This window comes from Chelonoidis abingdonii, chromosome 13 (genome assembly GCF_003597395.2).
Source record: "Chelonoidis abingdonii isolate Lonesome George chromosome 13, CheloAbing_2.0, whole genome shotgun sequence".
In the NCBI taxonomy this organism is placed as follows: Eukaryota; Metazoa; Chordata; order Testudines; family Testudinidae; genus Chelonoidis; species Chelonoidis abingdonii.
This window is the reverse complement of record NC_133781.1, coordinates 6,679,506-6,699,911: the sequence shown is the minus strand read 5'-3', so window position 1 is coordinate 6,699,911 and position 20,406 is coordinate 6,679,506. Positions and strand designations below refer to the sequence as shown.

Here is a 20,406-nt window from a genome sequence, read left to right as displayed (position 1 = left end):
TAACCCTGTCAAAGAGGGAAATGAGGTTGATCTGGCATGATGTTTTTTGACAAATCCATATTGGCTATTATTTATTACTCTTCTATCTTCTAGATGCTTACAAATTGATTGTTTAATAATTTGTTCTAGTATCTTTCCAGGTATCGAAGTTAGGTGGACAGTTCAGCAATTCCCCAGGCCCTCTTTGGTCCCCTTTTTAAGATAGGTAATATGTTTGTTCTTCTCCAGAACAGAAAGATGATCCAAATTACCTTATAATAGGACGCTTTTCAGAAATCTGGACACAGTTTCCAATTTAAAGCATGCTTCTATACTCCTTAGCTCTGAAAGAAATCATTTTTCAAAGCAAACCATGGAGAAAAATGAAAAAGAAGTATATTTTGGCTTCTTGATATTATTGGCCAAGTAATATGAAGATTATATCAGTATGAGAACTTCTTTAAAAGAATGTTCTACATTTGTGCTCTACAGGCCCTCAATGTCATAGCCAGTTAATCATTTCCTGGATAGATTGGTAAGGAAGGCAGAAATATAATATTCTGATCACTTTGACATCGTCTTCAACAGTTGTAGCTAAGAAATTTTGTGCATGGTGAATATAGATAATGGAAAAATATAATTCTGGGCAAATATGTTCTATCTCTCTAATGTATACATCTTCTGAGTGCAACAATGAGGAGGTGGTGATTTTGAATGTAGGGCACACAGAATTCAGAACATTTGCTGAAAGTATACACATGGCCGGCTCCAGGCACCGGCCCAGCAAGCAGCTGCTTGGGGCAGCCAATGGTGAGGGGTGGCACGTCCGGGTCTTCGGCGGCAATTTGGCAGCGGGTCCCTCACTCCCTCTCAGAGTGAAGGACTAGCCACCAAATTGCCACCAAAGACTGAAGCAGCAGCGGTTGAGCTGCCGATCGCGATCATAGCTTCCCCCACCCTCCTTCTTTTTGCTGCTTGGGGCAGCAAAAACCCCAGAGCCGGCCCTGAGTATACAGTTCTGAAGAACAACAGGTTCTTTTAGCAATATGTCTCCATGTTCAATGAGCTCATTTGGGTAAAGACTTTTATGTAAACATGACAATATTGTTGCACCTCTCAAAATGTTTGTTACAAAAAAATAAAATTTCCATGAGCCATTATGTTACATTCAAAGCTGAAATAGATGAAATTCAGCTTGTTTAATCTCCCATTTTGTCAAGAGATGTACTTGGAGTACATCCTTTTCTGACCTGTTTATCAACCTCTGGACACTGTCAGTCTTCTGACCAAGAGATGGCAACATTGTCCAGGATGGCAGTTTGTAATCAGTCTCTCCTTCTTTCTACTTATTTGTTGCTGTTTCTTTCAGCCAATGGGTATTTTCTCCATCCTGGAAGAGGAGTGCATGTTCCCCAAGGCAACTGATATGTCTTTCAAGAACAAACTCTATGACCAGCATCTTGGCAAGTCCAGCAACTTCCAGAAGCCCAAGCCTGCCAAAGGAAAGGCTGAGGCCCACTTTGCCCTGGTGCATTATGCTGGCATTGTGGACTACAACATCACTGGCTGGCTCGAAAAGAACAAAGATCCCCTGAATGAAACTGTCATTGGGCTGTACCAGAAATCATCAATGAAAACACTGGCTTTGCTCTTTGCCACATATGGTGGAGATGCAGGTATTTGTATTTATCCACACTATCCAATATACACAGGGATACTTCTTCTAGAATCACATAAGGGAACATAAAAAATTGAAAACGTTTTCTGTCTCTTTCATTGTGCAGAAGGCGGTGGCTCAAAGAAGGGAGGCAAGAAGAAGGGTTCTTCTTTTCAGACCGTCTCTGCTCTTTTCAGGGTACAGTACAATGTTCATTATTGCCTTCTCTGTGAAGATAATGAAAAATCTCACTTTTAAATCTGAAAAGGTTATTTTCCAGCTGGCTCAGTTGTGGTAAAAGCCTCTTGATTCTTATGGGAAGTTAACCTGCTGTATCTCCATTTCACTGAGTGCAGAGTCTATCTCCCCACCTCCCTCCTGGATGATATAATAAACAATGATGTTAAACAAAAGTAGTTTCTAAGAAATGCTGCTATGAGATTGTTACAGGTCCTCCTTGCACCAGTTCTGAATTCAGGGCTGTATGTGGCCTTGTAATGGGGTTCACTTCTCTCATCTGGTTAAGTGCCTGCTGCCTCAGTTTCCCTGATTCTACTCCCTGAAGAAGGCATGTAGACTTTTGTGATTCAAATTCATCTCCTTTTTGAGGTATGGTTTATAACAAATCATTTCAACTCAACTCACCACAAATCTTCCCCACAGACTTTACAATTCCTTCCCAATGCCAGCCTCAGCTGTCTGGCCTTTCCTAAAGCTTTCACCAGCCAAGGCTTCTATTCCTTCTTCCTGCAGATATCTCCTGCCAGGTTCTTCTCTTGACTCTGGGTCACACTCCTCCTTATGAACTGGCTCCCTCTTAATTACCACTCACAGGCCACCATCATGTGACATTGGCCCATCTGCTGGCCAAAGTCTTGAACCAGGAAACTTGGATACATGCATGTGCCCCAGGTCCAGACTGCTTACATTTAAACCACCTGAAAACTTAGAAATGTCTCACTTCCCCCACTGCTCTACCCCGTTCCATTCTCATGCTCTTTGTGTTCTCCTTCACATATGTCCCATAAAAAACAGAGGACCTCCATGGCTCCCAGGCTATGATGCCCTTTCTGACACTGGTTTCCTGTCCTGTTTTGGTGAACATTTTCAGTATTGCCAACTTGTGGCATTCAAAAGCCATGAGCTGGGCCACCAAAACTCACGAGAGTGAAATATGATTTCAAGAAATAATCAGTGTTGGCTTTTTTCCTTGCCCTCTGCTCTCTGAGCCTTTAGTGCACACTTAGGTCACATTTTCCAGCTTTTCTCCTCAACCCCTTGTTTTTCAGTTAAAAATTGACATTACCCCCAAATCAACTGATTCAGGAACTGGGGCATAAGAAAAGCACCAAATATAGTGAGACTCATGATAAAATTGTGAGACAGGAACATTACATTTCACACTTCTAGGTAGCACTATTTTTACAGTTTTAGACCTCACTTTAAATGACCATAATCAGGATCCAAAGGAAGAAGACAACTTAGATTAGAATGATTTCAGCTGGGATGTTTTGCAAGCTAGTCTACCTACATTGGTCATGTGCTACCCCAACAGAATTCTGAACCACTATGGGAGCACAGAATTCATATGGTCTGCATATTTTTGTGCCCCCCCTGTGCAGAAAAATGCAAAAGAACTATGCAGGGGGACATGCGCCTCTTCCCCACCAGCACATCTGTTCCAGCATGTCTGGAGCAGCTCCAGAGACGCAAATCTCTGCAGGGGAAGGTGGGATGGGCATGCATGTCTCTGGGAGAGACATTGATAACCAGCAGGGGGTGGGACTCTGTCCCTCTCACTTGCTACTGTGGCTCATTGGACGTGGAGGGGGGTAGGTCTTTTTATTATGCACGAGGAAGGCTCTGTCCCTGAGGCAGAAATGTAGCAGACCTGCGGGCCTAGTAACATGTCTGTAACTTCTTAAGAATTGAAAAAAACATTTAATTAAATATTAATATCATGTTACTGAACATTAATCATAGATTATAAGGGTTGGAAGGGACCAAAAGAGGTCATCTAGTCCAACCCCCTGCTCAAAGCAAGACCAATCCCTAAATGGCCCCCTCAAGGATTGAAGTCACAACCCTGGGTTTAGTAGGCCAATGCTCAAACCACTGAGCTATCCCTCTCTTTGCCCAAAAAATTGTTTGTTTTTAAATTAGAGAAAATCGATTTTGTAATTAAAAACATATTTTGTTAATGTTGCTATTGATGGTTAATTGATCTCATTCTCTGAAGCAGAAATGTAGCAGCTTGCCTACATAGTAACATTGTTACTGTTCCTATTGTAAGTTAACTGGTCTCATTCTTAGTCAATTCCCCCACTAGCATAAAACCTGTAAAAGTTTTAAGGCCCCTAAATTACCAGAATGATGTAAAGGCTCATACATGATAGTAAGGGAATCAGGTAGGAAGATCTATGTGCTTTCTCACTTTTTTCCTGTGCCAAAGTGGCACAATGGGTTAGATTACAGCTCAGGATTTATTTTACTTACCCATTTTAAAAAAAAAAAAAGACTTTGAGGGCAAATAAAATATTTACCAAGCAGTCAATAAAATGTCAGGACAATTAGAAGCAAGCACTTCCCAAAGATCCAGGACAATGATTATCAAAACTATACGACTTTCATGTGTGAAAGTCTGAGCAATTAAAAATGATATTCTACCTTTTTTTTTGGCTGTTTGGTGTTCTGTAATGTAATTTAAATGAACATTTACTGGACTGCAGGGTATTAGTTAACAAGTGTTTGTAACTTAACTTTCATGTGTTTAGGAAATGCTGAATAGTTATTGTGACTTTTTTCTGCATTGTAGTTTAAATAACTTACTAAAATAATTAAAACTGGTCTGATTATATTACATTATTTTGACAAATAAAATTCGCAGAATTTTGCAGAATTTTGCAGAATTTTTGTTTTTGGGCGCAGAATCCCCCTCTCCCCAGGAGTAATGTGGATGATCCCATTATAATGAGTTTACTGCATCTATCGATGCATATGGAGTGTAACATCAGTTAACCTAAACCTTTGTTTATGGTTTCACAGGAGAATTTAAACAAGCTGATGACCAATCTGAGAAGTACTCATCCTCACTTTGTGCGATGCATCATTCCCAACGAAACCAAGACACCCGGTAAGAAGTGCCAGTGTACAGAAATCTTAGTGAGATTTCTGCCATTCTGTCTGGGTTGCCCAATAAGGTACTAATTCATGCTGTGATTTGTTAAGGTGCCATGGAACATGAACTCGTACTACACCAGCTAAGGTGTAACGGTGTGCTAGAAGGGATCAGAATTTGCAGGAAAGGATTCCCCAGCAGAATCATTTATGCAGACTTTAAGCAGAGGTCAGAGAGCTCCACTATACTACTCCATTATGTTTGTGCTGAGTAGCTTATATTTCCTAATTATTTCAAATATTATATTCACTGAAGTATTTAGCATATATTTTCTTTACTCTGTTGTACTGTGGGTTAACACTGAGATTGATATCTTTGGAGTCTAAGGTCCTCTCTCCAGAGAACATATGTGGTAGGATATAATTGCAGTACAAGCTTTCACAGACTATCCTACAGTTGTTCCTCAGCCAAACAGATGGACAGCCTCTAGACATGAGAACTGGTCCAGTCATCTCTTTTTGTGTCTTCCAGTTACAACATAGGAACCAATTAGTGTCAATGGTGATTGTGGTTTTGGTGACAGTAACATCCTTATATTCGGTTTTCTCCTACAGATACAGGATTTTAAATGCAAGTGCTATTCCAGAGGGACATTTCATGGACAGCAAGAAGGCTTCTGAGAAACTACTTGGGTCCATTGATATTGATCAGACTCAGTATAAATTTGGTCACACCAAGGTACAGATACTCTTTGATTCAAACTCCGTCTATTTGTATTTTGTCCAGAATAAAAGTGATGTTTTGTAATATTCCCTTTTTCAAGGTGTTCTTCAAAGCGGGACTTCTAGGTCTTCTAGAGGAGATGAGAGATGATAAACTGGCAGAGATTATGACCCGCACACAAGCCAGGTGTCGTGGCTTCCTGATGAGAATGGAGTATCAAAGAATGGTGGAAAGGAGGTAGCAATATGTCATCTTGCATGGGATTCATTGTGTTTGTGCTATTGCATCTATATTCATCACATACCACACTTAACATATATTTTAATTACATTATAGAGAGTCCATCTTCTGTATCCAATACAATGTTCGCTCATTCATGAATGTCAAGCACTGGCCCTGGATGAAGCTGTACTTCAAGATCAAGCCCTTGCTGAGGAGTGCTGAAGCTGAGAAGGAGATGGCCACCATGAAGGAAGAATTTGAGAAAATGAAGGAAGAGCTTGCTAAGTCTGAGGCAAAAAGGAAAGAACTGGAGGAAAAAATGGTGACCCTGATGCAAGAGAAAAATGACCTGCAGCTCCAAGTGCAGTCTGTGAGTATCACCAGTGCATTTGAACCTTATTGCACAGGGGAAATGAAGCCTGAAATTTCTAAATGCAACTTTCCCAGCAAGAGAAGCACAAACAGATGGTTATCTTCCACTAGAAAAATGTTGCAAGTCAAATTAAAATACAAGGATTAAATGTTACATTTTCAAATTTAAGCATGTACATTTGGAGACTATCCAAAATGTACGGGTCCAATTATCTGGTGTATACACATACACACATGTAAGCATATATAATGATGCCACTTAGTGGGTCATCTGTGGGGATGGAACTTGAGACCGCCAAATCCTTTGTATTTTCTTGATGCAGACCAATTAAACTATTTTTGTTTTGGATGGTGTCACTTTTGGGACTCTATCCTAGATTTTTATACTTCTGCTGTACCATTAGTTCTATTTGTTATACTAGCCTATAGACCATGAGACAGGTAGCATTTTGAAACCTAAGGATATTTTTTGTTTTTTTTTTAACAAGAAATGATGATTTGCTTTGTTCACAATGAGTGAGAAGGCCAAGGTCTTTAAGAGGTGCATCAGCACAATACTAAACAAAATGCCCAGCATTAAGAAAATAGTTCAAACCCACCCTCTATCCCATAAGAACTACATATTGGGAGCATCAAACATAAGTAAGTGGCTAAAAAAAAAAGTCCCCTATTTCAAGTGTGTTAGAGAAACCAGGTGAGGTAAGTAATATCTTTTATAGGACCAACTTCTGGTTACAGAGCTTTTCTTCAGGCCCTAAAGAGATCTGTGCAAGCTCAAAAGCTTGTCTATCTCAAAAGAATTTGGTCCAATAAAAGCTACTGCCTCACTAACCTTGTCTCTCTAATATCCCAGGACCTACACGGCCACCACAACACTGCATATATCAAGTATAGTAATTTTATGTAGCTATAATTTAGTTATTTCTAAATTAAATTATCTTAACAATAACAAAGGCTTTCATCTTCAAATACTATGTACTGTAAATGTCAAGTATGATATTTTAAAGCATACCCGGTTTTGAGGTGTCTGGCACAAAAAAGTTCTACATTCTTTTTAATTGGTAAAATTGTAATTTTTATTTATACAATGCTCAGACAGTTAAAAAAATGCAAGACTCCTGACATAAAGAGCCAGATTTTCAAAAATGCTCAGTATTCAAAACAGCTCTCATTCCCAGCTGACCTTACTGAGAATAATCAATGTCCCTGGGTGCTCAGCATTTTAGAAAATTAGGCTATTAAAATCCAAATCATATGCAAATGCAACAAGTGACACCAACCAACAGTGGGGTAAGAAACCAATGATGAGAAGATAAAATTAAAAACAGCATATGTAATTATATAGGATGTTTATGTGCATGTCTAGGCTCTGACCCTGCTCACATGCTTAACAAACCACCATACAAGCAGGGGTGAAAGTAACAAAGGATTTACCGGTATGCTGGAGTCCTTAGGAGGGGGTGGGACCTCAACTGGAAGAGGTGTGGCCTTTAACTCCCCAGGCTCTTTAAATCAGGATTTAAAGGGCCTGGGGCTGGGGCTGTGGTAGCAGCAGCTGGGAGCCCTGGGTCCTTTAAATCATCCCCAGAGCTACCAGCTGCAGAGGTGGCTGGGAGCCCCAGGGGTGATTTAAAGGTCCCGGGGCTTCAGCTGCTGCTACCGCAGCAGAGCCCTGGGCACTTTAAATCACCATCGGAGGGGGCTCCTGGCTGCCACCGTTACTCTCTGCTTCCAGAGCCCTGGGTAGCAGCGGCGGTGCTCTGGCGGCAAGTTAAAGGGCCAGGGGCAGTAGCGGCAGCCAAGCCCTGGCCCCTTTAAATCACCGCCCCAGACCCTTTAAATTGCCACTAGAGGAAGCCGATCCGCCCTGGTACGGCCCACCGGCTCTTGCCAGTATGCCATACCAGTGTGTACTGGCTTACTTTCACCTCTGCATACAAGCAAAGGAAAGTCGGGAGGAATACTCATATACTTCAGGTTGAACATATGCAAAATTGTTTGTAGGATCTGGGTCTTAATGGTTTAGGGGCAGATTATATACATTCATATTTAGTTATTACATTAATTTTTGTCTATGAATAGACTAAAAAATAATCTGGTTGCTATTTTTCATGATCAGATATCTCATAAGAACATAAGCATGGTCAAACTGATTCAGACCAATGGTCCATCTAGCCCACAATCCTGTCTTCTAACAGTGGCCAATGCTAGGTACTTCAAAGGGAATGAACAGAACAGGGCATCACCAAGTGATCCAGCCCTGTCATCCAGTCCCAGCAGCTAGCAATCAGGGTCTAGGGACACCTAGAGCATGGGGTAGCAATCCTGACCATCTTTGCTAATAGCCATTGATGGACTTATCCTCTAAACAACAAGTAAACAATTAAAATCGATCATATTTTGTGCTGAGATGAAATATAATTATTTTCAGCCTTTATTACAATGCCACTATTTAGTGTGATATAAGATAGAGCTAAAAGTCACCAAAACACAAATAAATGGAGAAACTACATTTCCCCAACAGGAAGCTGAAGGCTTGGCTGATGCTGAGGAAAGATGTGATCAACTGATCAAAACCAAAATCCAACTTGAAGCTAAAATTAAGGAGGTGACTGAAAGGGCAGAGGATGAGGAGGAGATGAACGCTGAGCTGACAGCCAAAAAGAGGAAACTGGAGGATGAATGTTCTGAGCTGAAGAAAGATATCGATGACCTTGAGTTAACGTTGGCCAAGGTTGAAAAGGAAAAACATGCCACGGAAAACAAGGTAAAGGCCATATATATATGAATGAGAGAGAGAGATCTGTGCATGTGTGCCTGGAGGGAGACTGGGACTGGCAGCCTGTAGGATGAGGAATGTGGGCAGGAGGAACAAGGGGGTGAAGGAAAGACAGATCAGACAAAGAGCTTGGAAGGGAAGAACTGGGACTGGCTGGCCAAGGAGACAGTGCACCATCTATTCTGCATACTGAATGAAGCAGGAGTCCTAGGGGGTCCTATGTTAAACAATTATATGTAATCACGTAATTAAAAACTCTATTATAATGGATGTGTTGCACAGGCAACCTTAATTCAGGAATTTTCTAACCTTGGAGTGCTTGACTTTGAAACCTTACTTTTCTTTGAACATTGTTTTTGTGTGAGAGATTTATATTATATACACGCGCGCACACACACACACACACACTTTCTTAATTTACATATTTAGTTTGTACTTTGCATTCATTTAATAAAAAGATCAATACATAATAATTTATTATTTACTCTCCATGTAAGGAATAATAAATACATTAATACACTTATGACGTATGATATGCCACCAATTGAGTAGGCTCTATTCTAATCTATATTTCAGTGGTAAACAGACAGATTTTCAAAACTGCTTAGATCACCCAATCGGAATAGAAATTTCTAAAGCCCTCATAACTCTAAACTGTCAACTGAGACAAAGGTCGTTGCTGAGTACTCAATATTTTTAAAAATCTGAACATATATTTCAGTGCCTAAAAATTGAGAAGTGACCTCTTTTGAAACGCAGCCATTAAAGTTGTTATTTGGTCTCTTATTGTTGAGGGAACAAACTGACTGAAATGGGACAAATCCAGACCTTAGTAGGGCAGATGTGGGAGTTTTCAGCTGTAAATTACTATAGTTTCATGAAAATCTCTTCCTAGTTTTTTCTGAGTTCACTCAGAGAAAAGATGATAAAGTAGCTATGACTTTAGACATGACAGTTCTTTCTGCTTATTATATTACATTTCCATGCAGCCAGTATTTATTGCTTGAATCTTACAAAATCTTGGATAAAAAACATCAAATTTAATAAATCTAAATTTTAAATGACATTGTCATTTCACAAATAATGTTTTGTATCCATTTTCTTTAACTATCTTTATTCAACTCTGAAGGTGAAAAACCTCACGGAGGAGATGGCAGTCCTGGATGAGACCATTGCTAAACTGACAAAGGAAAAGAAAGCCCTCCAAGAGGCCCATCAGCAGACCTTGGATGACCTGCAGGCGGAAGAGGACAAAGTGAACACACTGACCAAAGCTAAAACCAAGCTGGAGCAGCAAGTGGATGATGTAGGCACAATAACATATGGAGAGAACAAAACCAGTGTGAAATTAGGCTCTTGTTAGCAGAGAATTTATGGCCTTTTTCTGTTTAGCTTGAAGGGTCGCTGGAGCAAGAGAAGAAGATTCGCATGGATCTTGAAAGAGCTAAGAGGAAACTTGAAGGAGATTTGAAACTGGCCCAGGAATCCACAATGGATTTAGAAAATGATAAACAGCAGCTGGAGGAAAAACTGAAGAAGTAGGTATGGTTTTCAGGGGGTATCCTGCAGATACATTTTGTTCCAGCACTAACTATTTTTTTCTTTGTGTATGTGAAAAGGAAAGACTTTGAAATCAGTCAGCTCCTAAGCAGAATAGAGGATGAGCAAGTCCTGGCCATCCAGCTGCAGAAGAAGATCAAAGAGTTACAGGCAAGTCATAATTTATCTGCTTCAGCCCAAGAGGAAGTTCAGTTTAAAGGAAAGGATTGGTCTTAGTGAACGTGATGTATCAGAGACCCAAATTTCTCTCAATGAGTCTTTGGATGTAGCTACCTCAGTTCAGGGAAATGTTGTTCCTTTGCCACTGGAACCCCTGTTGTCAGTGTAGGCTGCATCTATTCTACAGTGTTATGCCAGCAGAACTCTGCCAACAGCCATACTGGTGGTGTCCCCAGAATGAAGACACAGTTTTAGTGTTTCCTGTTGTTCTCTAGGCTCGTATTGAGGAACTGGAGGAGGAGATAGAGGCTGAACGTGCCTCTCGGGCAAAAGCAGAGAAGCAGCGGGGTGATCTCTCCAGGGAACTCGAGGAGATCAGTGAGCGTCTGGAAGAAGCTGGTGGAGCCACAGCAGTTCAGATTGAGATGAACAAGAAGCGTGAGGCAGAATTCCAGAAAATGCGCCGAGACCTTGAAGAGGCCACTCTGCAGCATGAAGCCACAGCCGCCGCCCTCCGGAAGAAGCATGCGGACAGTACAGCAGAGCTTGGGGAGCAAATTGACAACCTGCAGCGAGTCAAGCAGAAGCTGGAGAAGGAGAAGAGTGAACTGAAGATGGAGATTGATGACCTGGCTAGTAATCTGGAGACTGTCTCCAAAGCCAAGGTACAGAAACAATATATATATGTTTAGTGCAGAAAACAGACTGCACCTTCAGATTTCCACTTTGTAGTAGTAGTCTTAATTATAAAGATGAAAAATTCACTGATGTTATTGCTATGTCACATACATAATACCATTTTTATTTTACTATTTGCATAATATTCAGTTTTATGAAAGGTGAAGTTTCCTTACTAATTGAGCCCACATGTAGTTTGTCATGACAAAGATCCCAATGATATCAGAATGCTGGAGAGCCCATGTGTTTAATCCTCTGTCTTTCTCTCCATTTCACACAAAGGCAAACCTTGAGAAAATGTGCCGCACTCTGGAAGATCAGCTTAGCGAGATTAAGACAAAGGAAGAAGAGCATCAGCGTACAATCAATGACCTCAATGCTCAAAGAGCTCGTCTACAGACAGAATCAGGTAAAACATACATGTTGTACAACTGTGAGCACACACAGGAGGTGCTGGGATAGGAGGAAATTTCTATCGTATGCACAACATCTGATCCACCATAAGAATAGCTATACTGGATCAGACCAAAGGTCTATGGAGGCCAGTATCCTCTATTCTGACAGTGGCCAATGCCCAGGTGTCCCAGAGGGAAAGAACAGAACAGGTAATCATCAAGTGATCCATCCCATCACCCATTCCCAGCTTCTGGAAAACAGCCTATCCTGCCTGCCAATCTTGACTAATAGCCACTGATGGACCTATCCTCCATGAATTTATCTAGTTATTGTTTGAACACTGTTATAGTCTTGGTCTTCTCAACATCCCCTGGCAAGGAGTTCCACAGGTTGACTGTGCGTTTTGTGTGAAAAAATACTTCCTTTTGTTTGTTTTAAACCTGCTGCCTATTAATTTGGTGACCCCTAGTTTTTGTGTTATGAGGAGTAAACAACAACTTCTTATTTACTTTCTTCACACCAGTCATGATTTTATAGACTTCAATCATATCTGCCCTTAGTCGTCTTTTTTTCCAAGCTGAAATGTCCCAGTCTTATTAGTCTTTCCTCATATGGCAGCTGTTCCATGCCCTTAATCATTTTTGTTGCCCTTTTCTGAACCTTTTCCATTTCCAATATATCTTTTTTGAGATATGGTTCCCAACATTCTGTTTGCTTTTTGACTGCCGGTTCACATTGAGCAGGTGTTTTCTGAGAACTATCTACAGTGACTCCAAGAGCTCTTTCTTGAGTGGTAACAGCTAATTTAGACCCCATCATTTTATATGTATAGTTGGGATTATGTTTTCTAATGTGCATTACTTTCCATTTATTAACTTTGAATTTCATCTGCCATTTTGTTACCCAGTCATGCAGTTTTGAGAGATCCCTTTGTAGTTCTTTGCAGTCTGCCTGTTTTGTATCATCTGCAAATTTTGCCACCTCACTGTTTACCCTTTTTTCCAGATCATTTAAAATATATTGAATAGGACTGAGTTCAGTACAGACCCCTAGGGGACACCACTATTTACCTCTCTCCATCTTGAGAACTGACCATTTATTCCTTCCCTTTTCCCCTATCTTTTAACAAGAAACAAACCCATGAGAGGACCTTCCCTCTTATCACTACTGTTTACTATGTTTAAGTGCCTTTGGTGAGGGACCTTGTCAAAGGCTTTCTGAAAATCTAAATACACTATATCCACTGGCTCCCCCTTGTCCACATGCTTGTTGATGCGCTCAAAGAATTCTACTAGATTGGTGAGGCATGATTTCCCTTTACAAAAAACATGTTGACTCTTGCACAACAAATCATGTTAATCTATCAGAGGGGTAGCCATGTTAGTGTGGATCTGTAAAAAGCAACAAAATATCCTGTGGTACCTTATAGATTAACAGATGTTTTGGCCCCTTGCAGTTCCAGTACCCTTTTGTAAGCCTTTGACAAGGCTCTAGAAGACCCTCCTAAATTAATCTGTTTCAAAATAAATTACTTTATTATGTTCACTTAATTGCCATTTAATATAATCTATCTGGAATCTTTCTCAGGTGAATTTGCACGCCAGATAGAGGAAAAAGATGCTTTGATTTCTCAGCTCTCAAGAGGTAAACAGGCATTTACCCAACAGATTGAGGAACTGAAGAGGCATCTAGAGGAGGAGATAAAGGTAAGGATTTTTCCAATAGCCTTTTCTGTGAAGCTGGATTCTTGCTGTGAGCAAGATGCTTTAACCTCAAATGAAACCATAGTACCCTAGAGAATAGAGGGGGAAAGGTCCTGTAGGTCACCTAACCCAGCCCCTGCAAATGCAGGATTGTTCCCTACATTATATTTATGAATGCTTTCATAGAGTCACAGAGTTTCAGGCCTGAAAGGACCACTGGATCATTTAATCTGTCCTGTATATCAGAGGACCCCAACACAAATCAGCAACCACATACTAAGCCCATCATCCAAAATTATACTGAAGTGTTACAACCCTCTGAAAACTAAACTATTTTGTGCCACAGGCAGAGAATAGGAGAGATCAAGGTGCGCTAATGCCAGAGGCACCTGCAGTTAAATCCCAGCATAAAGTTTGTCATCCATCGAATCTAGCACCACTTCCCTGGGACAGCTTTCCACAGCCGTCAGAGTTCACTGTCAGGAAGATTCCCAGGATATATAGTTACATTACTGTGCTATTCCTGTTGTATCTCCAGGCTAAGAATGCACTGGCCCACGCCTTGCAGTCTGCTCGCCATGACTGCGACTTGCTCCGGGAGCAATATGAGGAGGAGCAGGAAGCCAAGGGTGAGCTGCAACGTGCCCTGTCCAAGGCCAACAGTGAAGTAGCCCAGTGGAGAACCAAATATGAGACAGACGCCATTCAGCGCACAGAGGAACTAGAAGATGCCAAGTATGTGCTGGGGTGAAGGACTGGAAGAGGCCAAGAACTAAATGGGGAAATGGGAAGAGGCCAGTGATATGCTCAGGATGGGACTGGAAGAGGCCAAGGATGTGCTTGGGGAGGGTGATTAGAGGAGATGCAGTATATCCATTTAGTGGTATGAGCTGGAAAATAGCAAATATATACATTATGTTTAGAAAGACTAAGAGAGGCCCTATACTCTGTCGATAATGTGTGTGAGCTGATGGCAGAGGGATTATCAGAGACATTGTACTTTATATGAATTGGATTAGAGTGATTGAGAAAGGGGTCACTGCCCAGAAGAGGTAACACAGTTTTCTTCCCATACTGCTCACTAAATGGGAGCTGAATTTTACTTACTAAATGGGAGCTGAATTTACAATCTTCCAGAAAGAAGCTTGCCCAGCGTCTGCAGGATGCTGAAGAACATGTCGAAGCTGTGAATTCCAAATGTGCTTCTCTTGAAAAGACGAAGCAGAGGCTGCAGAATGAAGTGGAGGATCTGATGATTGATGTGGAAAGATCTAATGCTGCCTGTGCAGCTCTGGATAAGAAGCAGAAGAATTTCGATAAGGTATTTCAGCCTTGTGGGTGTTGGATGGAATATCCTCTAGTCGTCTCTGTTGCTAAGACTAAGATCTTGTTGTTCTTCAGGTTCTGGCAGAATGGAAGCAGAAATACGAGGAAACGCAGGCTGAACTGGAAGCTTCCCAGAAAGAGTCTCGCTCTCTCAGCACAGAGCTGTTTAAGATGAAGAATTCTTATGAGGAAACCTTGGATCAGCTTGAAACTCTGAAGCGCGAGAACAAAAACTTGCAGCGTAGGTCCCAGGATTTCTTCTCCTAATATAGGCCTTGTGGAGAGCTTGTCAACACTCTAAAGTGAATCTGTCTGTGCTGGTGGCATTTCTAAGAAGCCTCTCTCTCTTTGGGCCCGTTATCTGACTATGTTATTTGTCTGTAATCCAACAGAGGAGATTTCTGACCTCACGGAGCAGATTGCAGAGGGGGGAAAGACCATCCATGAGCTGGAGAAAGTGAAGAAGCAGATTGAGCAAGAGAAATCAGAAATCCAGTCTGCTCTGGAGGAAGCTGAGGTACACACACCATTTGTCACTGTTTTACAAAGAGAAAGTCAGAAAACCTTGGAGCTGTATTCTATTGTAAACATGGTGGGATAATTCACAGGGACAGGAGGACAGCTCATGTTGTGCTGGAAGCTATGTACTCAATGTCCATACTACCCATAGCACTACATTCCACTCTGTGGGAGCATTTAATACTTTATTTGGAAGTAAAAAACTATTTATGTCCCTTTATTGACCCTTTACTTGCTCTTGTTCAGGCTTCACTGGAACATGAAGAGGGCAAAATCCTCCGCATCCAACTTGAGCTGAACCAGGTAAAGTCTGAAATTGACAGAAAAATTGCTGAGAAAGATGAAGAAATTGATCAGCTGAAGAGAAACCATATCAGAGTTGTGGAGTCCATGCAGAGCACCCTGGATGCTGAGATCAGGAGCAGAAACGAAGCCATTAGGCTAAAGAAGAAGATGGAAGGAGATCTGAATGAAATGGAGATCCAGCTGAGCCATGCCAACCGTCTGGCTGCAGAGGCACAGAAGAACCTGAGAAACACACAAGGAGTACTCAAGGTACAGAAAGCCACACATACCTAGCACTATAGCTCAGCTGGTCTTTTCAGCATGCCAAGGAGTCTGCGCCTCCAGGTAATTTCTCTCACTTGTTTTACAGGACACCCAGATACACTTGGATGATGCTCTCCGAAGCCAGGAAGACCTGAAGGAGCAGGTGGCCATGGTTGAGCGCAGAGCTAACCTGATGCTGGCTGAAATTGAGGAGCTGAGGTCAGCTCTGGAACAGACAGAGAGGGCGAGGAAAGTGGCTGAACAGGAGCTTCTGGATGCAAGTGAACGAGTGCAGCTCCTGCACACCCAGGTCAGGGTCTAGTGTGAAAAGAAATCATAGAATCATAGATTATCCGGGTTGGAAGGTTCCTCAGGAGGGCATCTAATCCAATCCCCTGCTCAAAGCTGGACCAACCCCAACTAAATCATCCCAGCCAGGGCTTTGTCAAGCCTGACTTTAAAAATCTTTAAGGATGGAGATTCTACCACCTCCCTAGGTAACCCATTCCAGTGCTTCACTACCCTCCCAGTGAAATTGTGTTTCCTAATATCCAATCTAGACCTCTCCCATTGCAACTTGAGACCATTACTCCTTGTTCTGTCATCTGCTACCACTGAGAACAGTCTAGATCCATCGTCTTTGGAACCCCCTTTCAGGTAGTGGAAAGCAGCTATCAAATCCCCCCACCCCTTCTTATCTTATGCAGATTAAACAATTCCAGTTCCCTCAGCCTCTCCTCATAAATCATGTGCTCCAGTGCCCTAATAATTTTTCTTGCCTTCTGCTGGACTTTTTCCAATTTTTCCACATCCTTCGTGTAGTATGGGGCCCAAAACTGGACACAGTACTCCAGATGTGGCCTCACCAATGCCTAATAAAGGGGAATGATCATGTCCCTCAGTCTGCTGGCAATGCTCCTACTTATACAGCCCAAAATGTTGTTAGGCTTCTTGACAACAAGGGCACACTGTTGACTAATATCCAGCTTCTCATCCACCATAACCCCTAGGTCCTTTTCTGAAGAACTGCTGCCTAGCCACTCGGTCCCTAGTCTGTAGCAGTGCATGGGATTCTTCCATCATACGTGCAGGACTCTGCACTTTTTCTCCTTGAACCGCATCAGATTTCTTTTGGCCCAATCCTCTAATTTGTGTAGGTCCCTGTGTATCCTGTCCCTACCCTCCAGCCTATCGACCACTCCTCCCAGGTTAGTGTCATCTGCAAACTTGCTCAGGATGCAGACCACACCATCCTTCAGATCATTAATGAAGCTATTGAACAAAACTGGCCCCAGGACCAACCCTTGGGGCACTCTGTTTGATACCGGCTGCCAACTAGACATGGAGCCATTGATCACTACCCTTTGAACCCAACGCTTTAGCCAGCTTTTTATCCACCTTATAGATGATACTATCCACAAACCCCTAAGCAGGAGATTACTATGTACGTACCCTGCTCCAAAGGGCAGTGCCAGGGAATGTTTAGAAGATGAAATAGCCTTTATGATAATGTCAATAGGATGGACTTTTGTTAAACAGAAAGCAAGAAGCTGCAAGGCCATCCTTGGTTTTCTTCATGTTGCTGTGTTGAAGATGACACAGGGATGATGAAGGTTATAATTGCAATGATGTGGTGGGGCAGGGCAAGTGTCTCAAAGGCTCTGGAAGTGGCTTTCCTGCATCCTATACAGTTTCAGTCATTGGATACTTTTAAGTAATCTCTGCCATCCCCTGGGATTCTGGAAGTATTTCTACACAGTGATTATTTTGTTTTGGAATGGACCAGATTTACAACAATTGGCACACAGTTTGTCACAGACTATGGGGGTAATATTAGTGAGAGCCCTTAAAATATTCACAGCACATCACTGACTAGCTGTCAATGTTCTGCAGCAATGATACATTTAAAGGAGAGTTCTGCTGCAGAACAATGTTAAGAGCAACCTGTACATTAAATACAAATATTCAGTTCATTTTCCAGAGTCAATATTTTGGGACTAACTGTAAAAATCTCTTGTCTATTGTTAAACAGAACACCAGCCTGATCAACACGAAGAAGAAGCTGGAAACAGACATTTCCCAAATCCAGAGTGAAATGGAGGAGACAATTCAGGAAGCACGTAATGCAGAAGAGAAGGCCAAGAATGCAATCACTGATGTGAGTTGAAGGCACCTTTCTTTGGAGAACTTGGTCGGGTTTGCACCTGAATTGGCTGGTTTTCTGGATCGGTTTCCTTTCTTTACTCACTAGGCTGCCATGATGGCGGAGGAGCTGAAGAAGGAGCAGGACACCAGCGCCCACCTGGAGCGGATGAAGAAGAACCTGGACCAGACGGTGAAGGACCTGCAGCTCCGTCTGGATGAGGCAGAGCAGCTGGCACTGAAGGGTGGCAAGAAGCAAATCCAGAAACTGGAGGCCAGAGTGTGTATTCCCCATATTTGTGCATTTAGGGGCATTTCCTATGTCCAGTCACAGTGAAACTCAACGATCCATTTCTCATTTCAGGTGCGTGAGTTGGAAGGGGAGGTTGACAATGAGCAGAAACGCAGTGCAGATGCTATCAAGGGTGTTCGCAAGTATGAGAGAAGAGTAAAGGAACTGACCTATCAGGTAAGGAGGGAGGCCCTTTGTGCTGTCTCATCCTTTTTTCATATAAACCTGCAGGGAATAATTTTATTTTATCATATGGGCAAATGAACTCACCTCTTTCCTGCTTTATTAACTGCTTTCAGTCTGAGGAAGACCGGAAGAATATTCTCAGGCTTCAGGATCTGGTTGATAAACTACAACTGAAAGTGAAATCTTACAAGAGACAAGCCGAGGAGTCTGTAAGTATCAGTCGGAGGAGGGAAGACAGTTACCTGCTAACAAGGTGGGAATTGTACTAACTAGCATAGGATGTGTGGCAGGTATCATAGGTTCAGGGAAGCCTCCCCAAACAGCCAGGCATGACCCTGCCCATGCTCCACCCCAAGGCCCCTTTCTGCGTCCCACTCTTCTCCCCTGGCCCCAGCCCAGGGTGCTCCTCTTCCCTGAAGCGGCCTGGGACTCAGGGCGGGCTGGCCAAGATGGAGTGACCGGTGGCCTGGGCCAGGTGATGTGGCGGGACTCAGGGTGCCTGGGACAGGGCCAGGGGCTAGCATCCTCAAATGGGAGGCTCATGTGCCGCCCATGCTAACTAGTGGATATAAGAAATTATGAAGTTGTACAGGAGGACAAGGTTTAAGGATCAACAGAAGCTTGATAATTCATGCTTATATCTGAGGAACTAATTACTGAAAGAGTAAGCAAAGAAACAATAAAAAATCATAAAAGAATAATATATATAAGTACATTTGATAAGCATAGTTTATTTGTCAATGTTTAGGTTCATATTTCATAGTACATTATATAGAGGATTTAATAAATAAGAAAACTGAGCAATATAAGAATTCTACAGCATTTTGCAATTAAATTTTTGCTGGAAGTGGAGAAATGTTGCTGTTTTATGTATATGCCAGTTAGGGACCAGTGCCTAAATCAGCAATCACTGACTTGTGCAAATGAAAACCATATTTGCTAGGTACATGCATTTTTTTCATCTCTCCCCAAAAGAGCTCTCACCTCAGTGCAAATTTCTTCAGCTACTCCGTAACTTTTCAAAATCTTCTCAACCTTGGAAAAGTTCTAGAATGCAAAGTTACAGAGTTCCTTTACCCTTTTGCTATTGTGCAACTTTTCCAAAGTTGAGAACATTTTGAAAGGTTACCTAGTGGGAAAAGGAAAAAGAAAACAAAGGACAAATGAAACATCATTCATTCGATCACATTCATTTTGGAAAAGGGAAAAAGGGAAGAAAATGGATAGGATGGGATGAAACAGTTTGAAATTCAAAATTTTGAAATTTTCAGTTTCAATGAAAAGCTGTTTTGAAAGGTATCTGTGAAATAACTTGTTTAGAAAAAAGACTATTTTTCATTAAAATGAAAAAAATTCTAGCAACTCTACTGAAGACTTTGCTTAGCTCTGCTAATAACTCAATCGCAGTTGCACAAAAAATCTTCCAGAGTTAGCATGTGCCTAGGCCACCATGAGGCAGATTCTTCTTGCTGGGTTTGTGGAGGATAGTTTAAAAATAACAAAAAGTGCTAAATGATTGGAAGTGCACACCTGAGTCAGCTGGAATCTCAACTGCCAAGGTTGTTAGCATGGCCTGATGTGGCCTTGCCTCTGTGAACATGCTCCTTGCGTTGCCTGCCCCAGACCCAGGACAGATAAAGACGTCTGGTCTTGCGGATGGGACAATTTGCAAAAGGGAGATTGTGAGTGTCTCATTACTCACTAACTCCTCCAAATCCCTGCCTTCACCTCAGGGGCAGCAGGATAATAACGTTAAGCAGAATGGAGGATCCCATGATTTAAGCTTTCTGTGAATTTTTTCATCATTCCACAATTTTATGCAAATTCTCAGCTTTCATTCCAAACCAAGAATCAAATTTCATTTTCCTCTGCAAAGATCCATCCTTCCTAAGAAAGAGCATTATGCCACTTCCTTGGTAACTCAGACAGCTGCCTGAGGATAGTTAGAGACTGAGAGAGGAGCTGCCTGGCTGGAAGAGAAGGAAGGAAGTAGAGATCTGCCTGATCTGAGTCTATGCTGCCTGACTGGGAGACAGAAGAGGGAAA

The 20,406-nt window shown here is 41.9% G+C and overlaps 1 protein-coding gene across 2 annotated transcripts in view; it reads left to right on the top strand.

Moving 5' to 3' along the window:
* LOC116827483 (myosin heavy chain, skeletal muscle, adult) overlaps positions 1 to 20,406 on the top strand; it is a 34,186-nt gene that overhangs the window by 10,922 nt on the left and 2,858 nt on the right. For both annotated transcript variants that reach the window (XM_032785049.2, XM_075071953.1), the window contains exons 16-39: positions 1,349 to 1,655; positions 1,764 to 1,834; positions 4,682 to 4,769; positions 4,865 to 4,982; positions 5,369 to 5,492; positions 5,578 to 5,714; positions 5,814 to 6,069; positions 8,596 to 8,838; positions 9,980 to 10,156; positions 10,243 to 10,388; positions 10,470 to 10,560; positions 10,845 to 11,234; positions 11,530 to 11,656; positions 13,231 to 13,349; positions 13,885 to 14,081; positions 14,484 to 14,667; positions 14,748 to 14,913; positions 15,065 to 15,189; positions 15,438 to 15,746; positions 15,847 to 16,050; positions 17,773 to 17,898; positions 17,992 to 18,162; positions 18,247 to 18,351; positions 18,474 to 18,569. In XM_032785049.2, the coding sequence (XP_032640940.1) occupies positions 1,349 to 1,655; positions 1,764 to 1,834; positions 4,682 to 4,769; positions 4,865 to 4,982; positions 5,369 to 5,492; positions 5,578 to 5,714; positions 5,814 to 6,069; positions 8,596 to 8,838; positions 9,980 to 10,156; positions 10,243 to 10,388; positions 10,470 to 10,560; positions 10,845 to 11,234; positions 11,530 to 11,656; positions 13,231 to 13,349; positions 13,885 to 14,081; positions 14,484 to 14,667; positions 14,748 to 14,913; positions 15,065 to 15,189; positions 15,438 to 15,746; positions 15,847 to 16,050; positions 17,773 to 17,898; positions 17,992 to 18,162; positions 18,247 to 18,351; positions 18,474 to 18,569 (4,077 nt within the window). The remainder of the gene's footprint in view (positions 1 to 1,348; positions 1,656 to 1,763; positions 1,835 to 4,681; positions 4,770 to 4,864; positions 4,983 to 5,368; positions 5,493 to 5,577; positions 5,715 to 5,813; positions 6,070 to 8,595; positions 8,839 to 9,979; positions 10,157 to 10,242; positions 10,389 to 10,469; positions 10,561 to 10,844; positions 11,235 to 11,529; positions 11,657 to 13,230; positions 13,350 to 13,884; positions 14,082 to 14,483; positions 14,668 to 14,747; positions 14,914 to 15,064; positions 15,190 to 15,437; positions 15,747 to 15,846; positions 16,051 to 17,772; positions 17,899 to 17,991; positions 18,163 to 18,246; positions 18,352 to 18,473; positions 18,570 to 20,406) is intronic.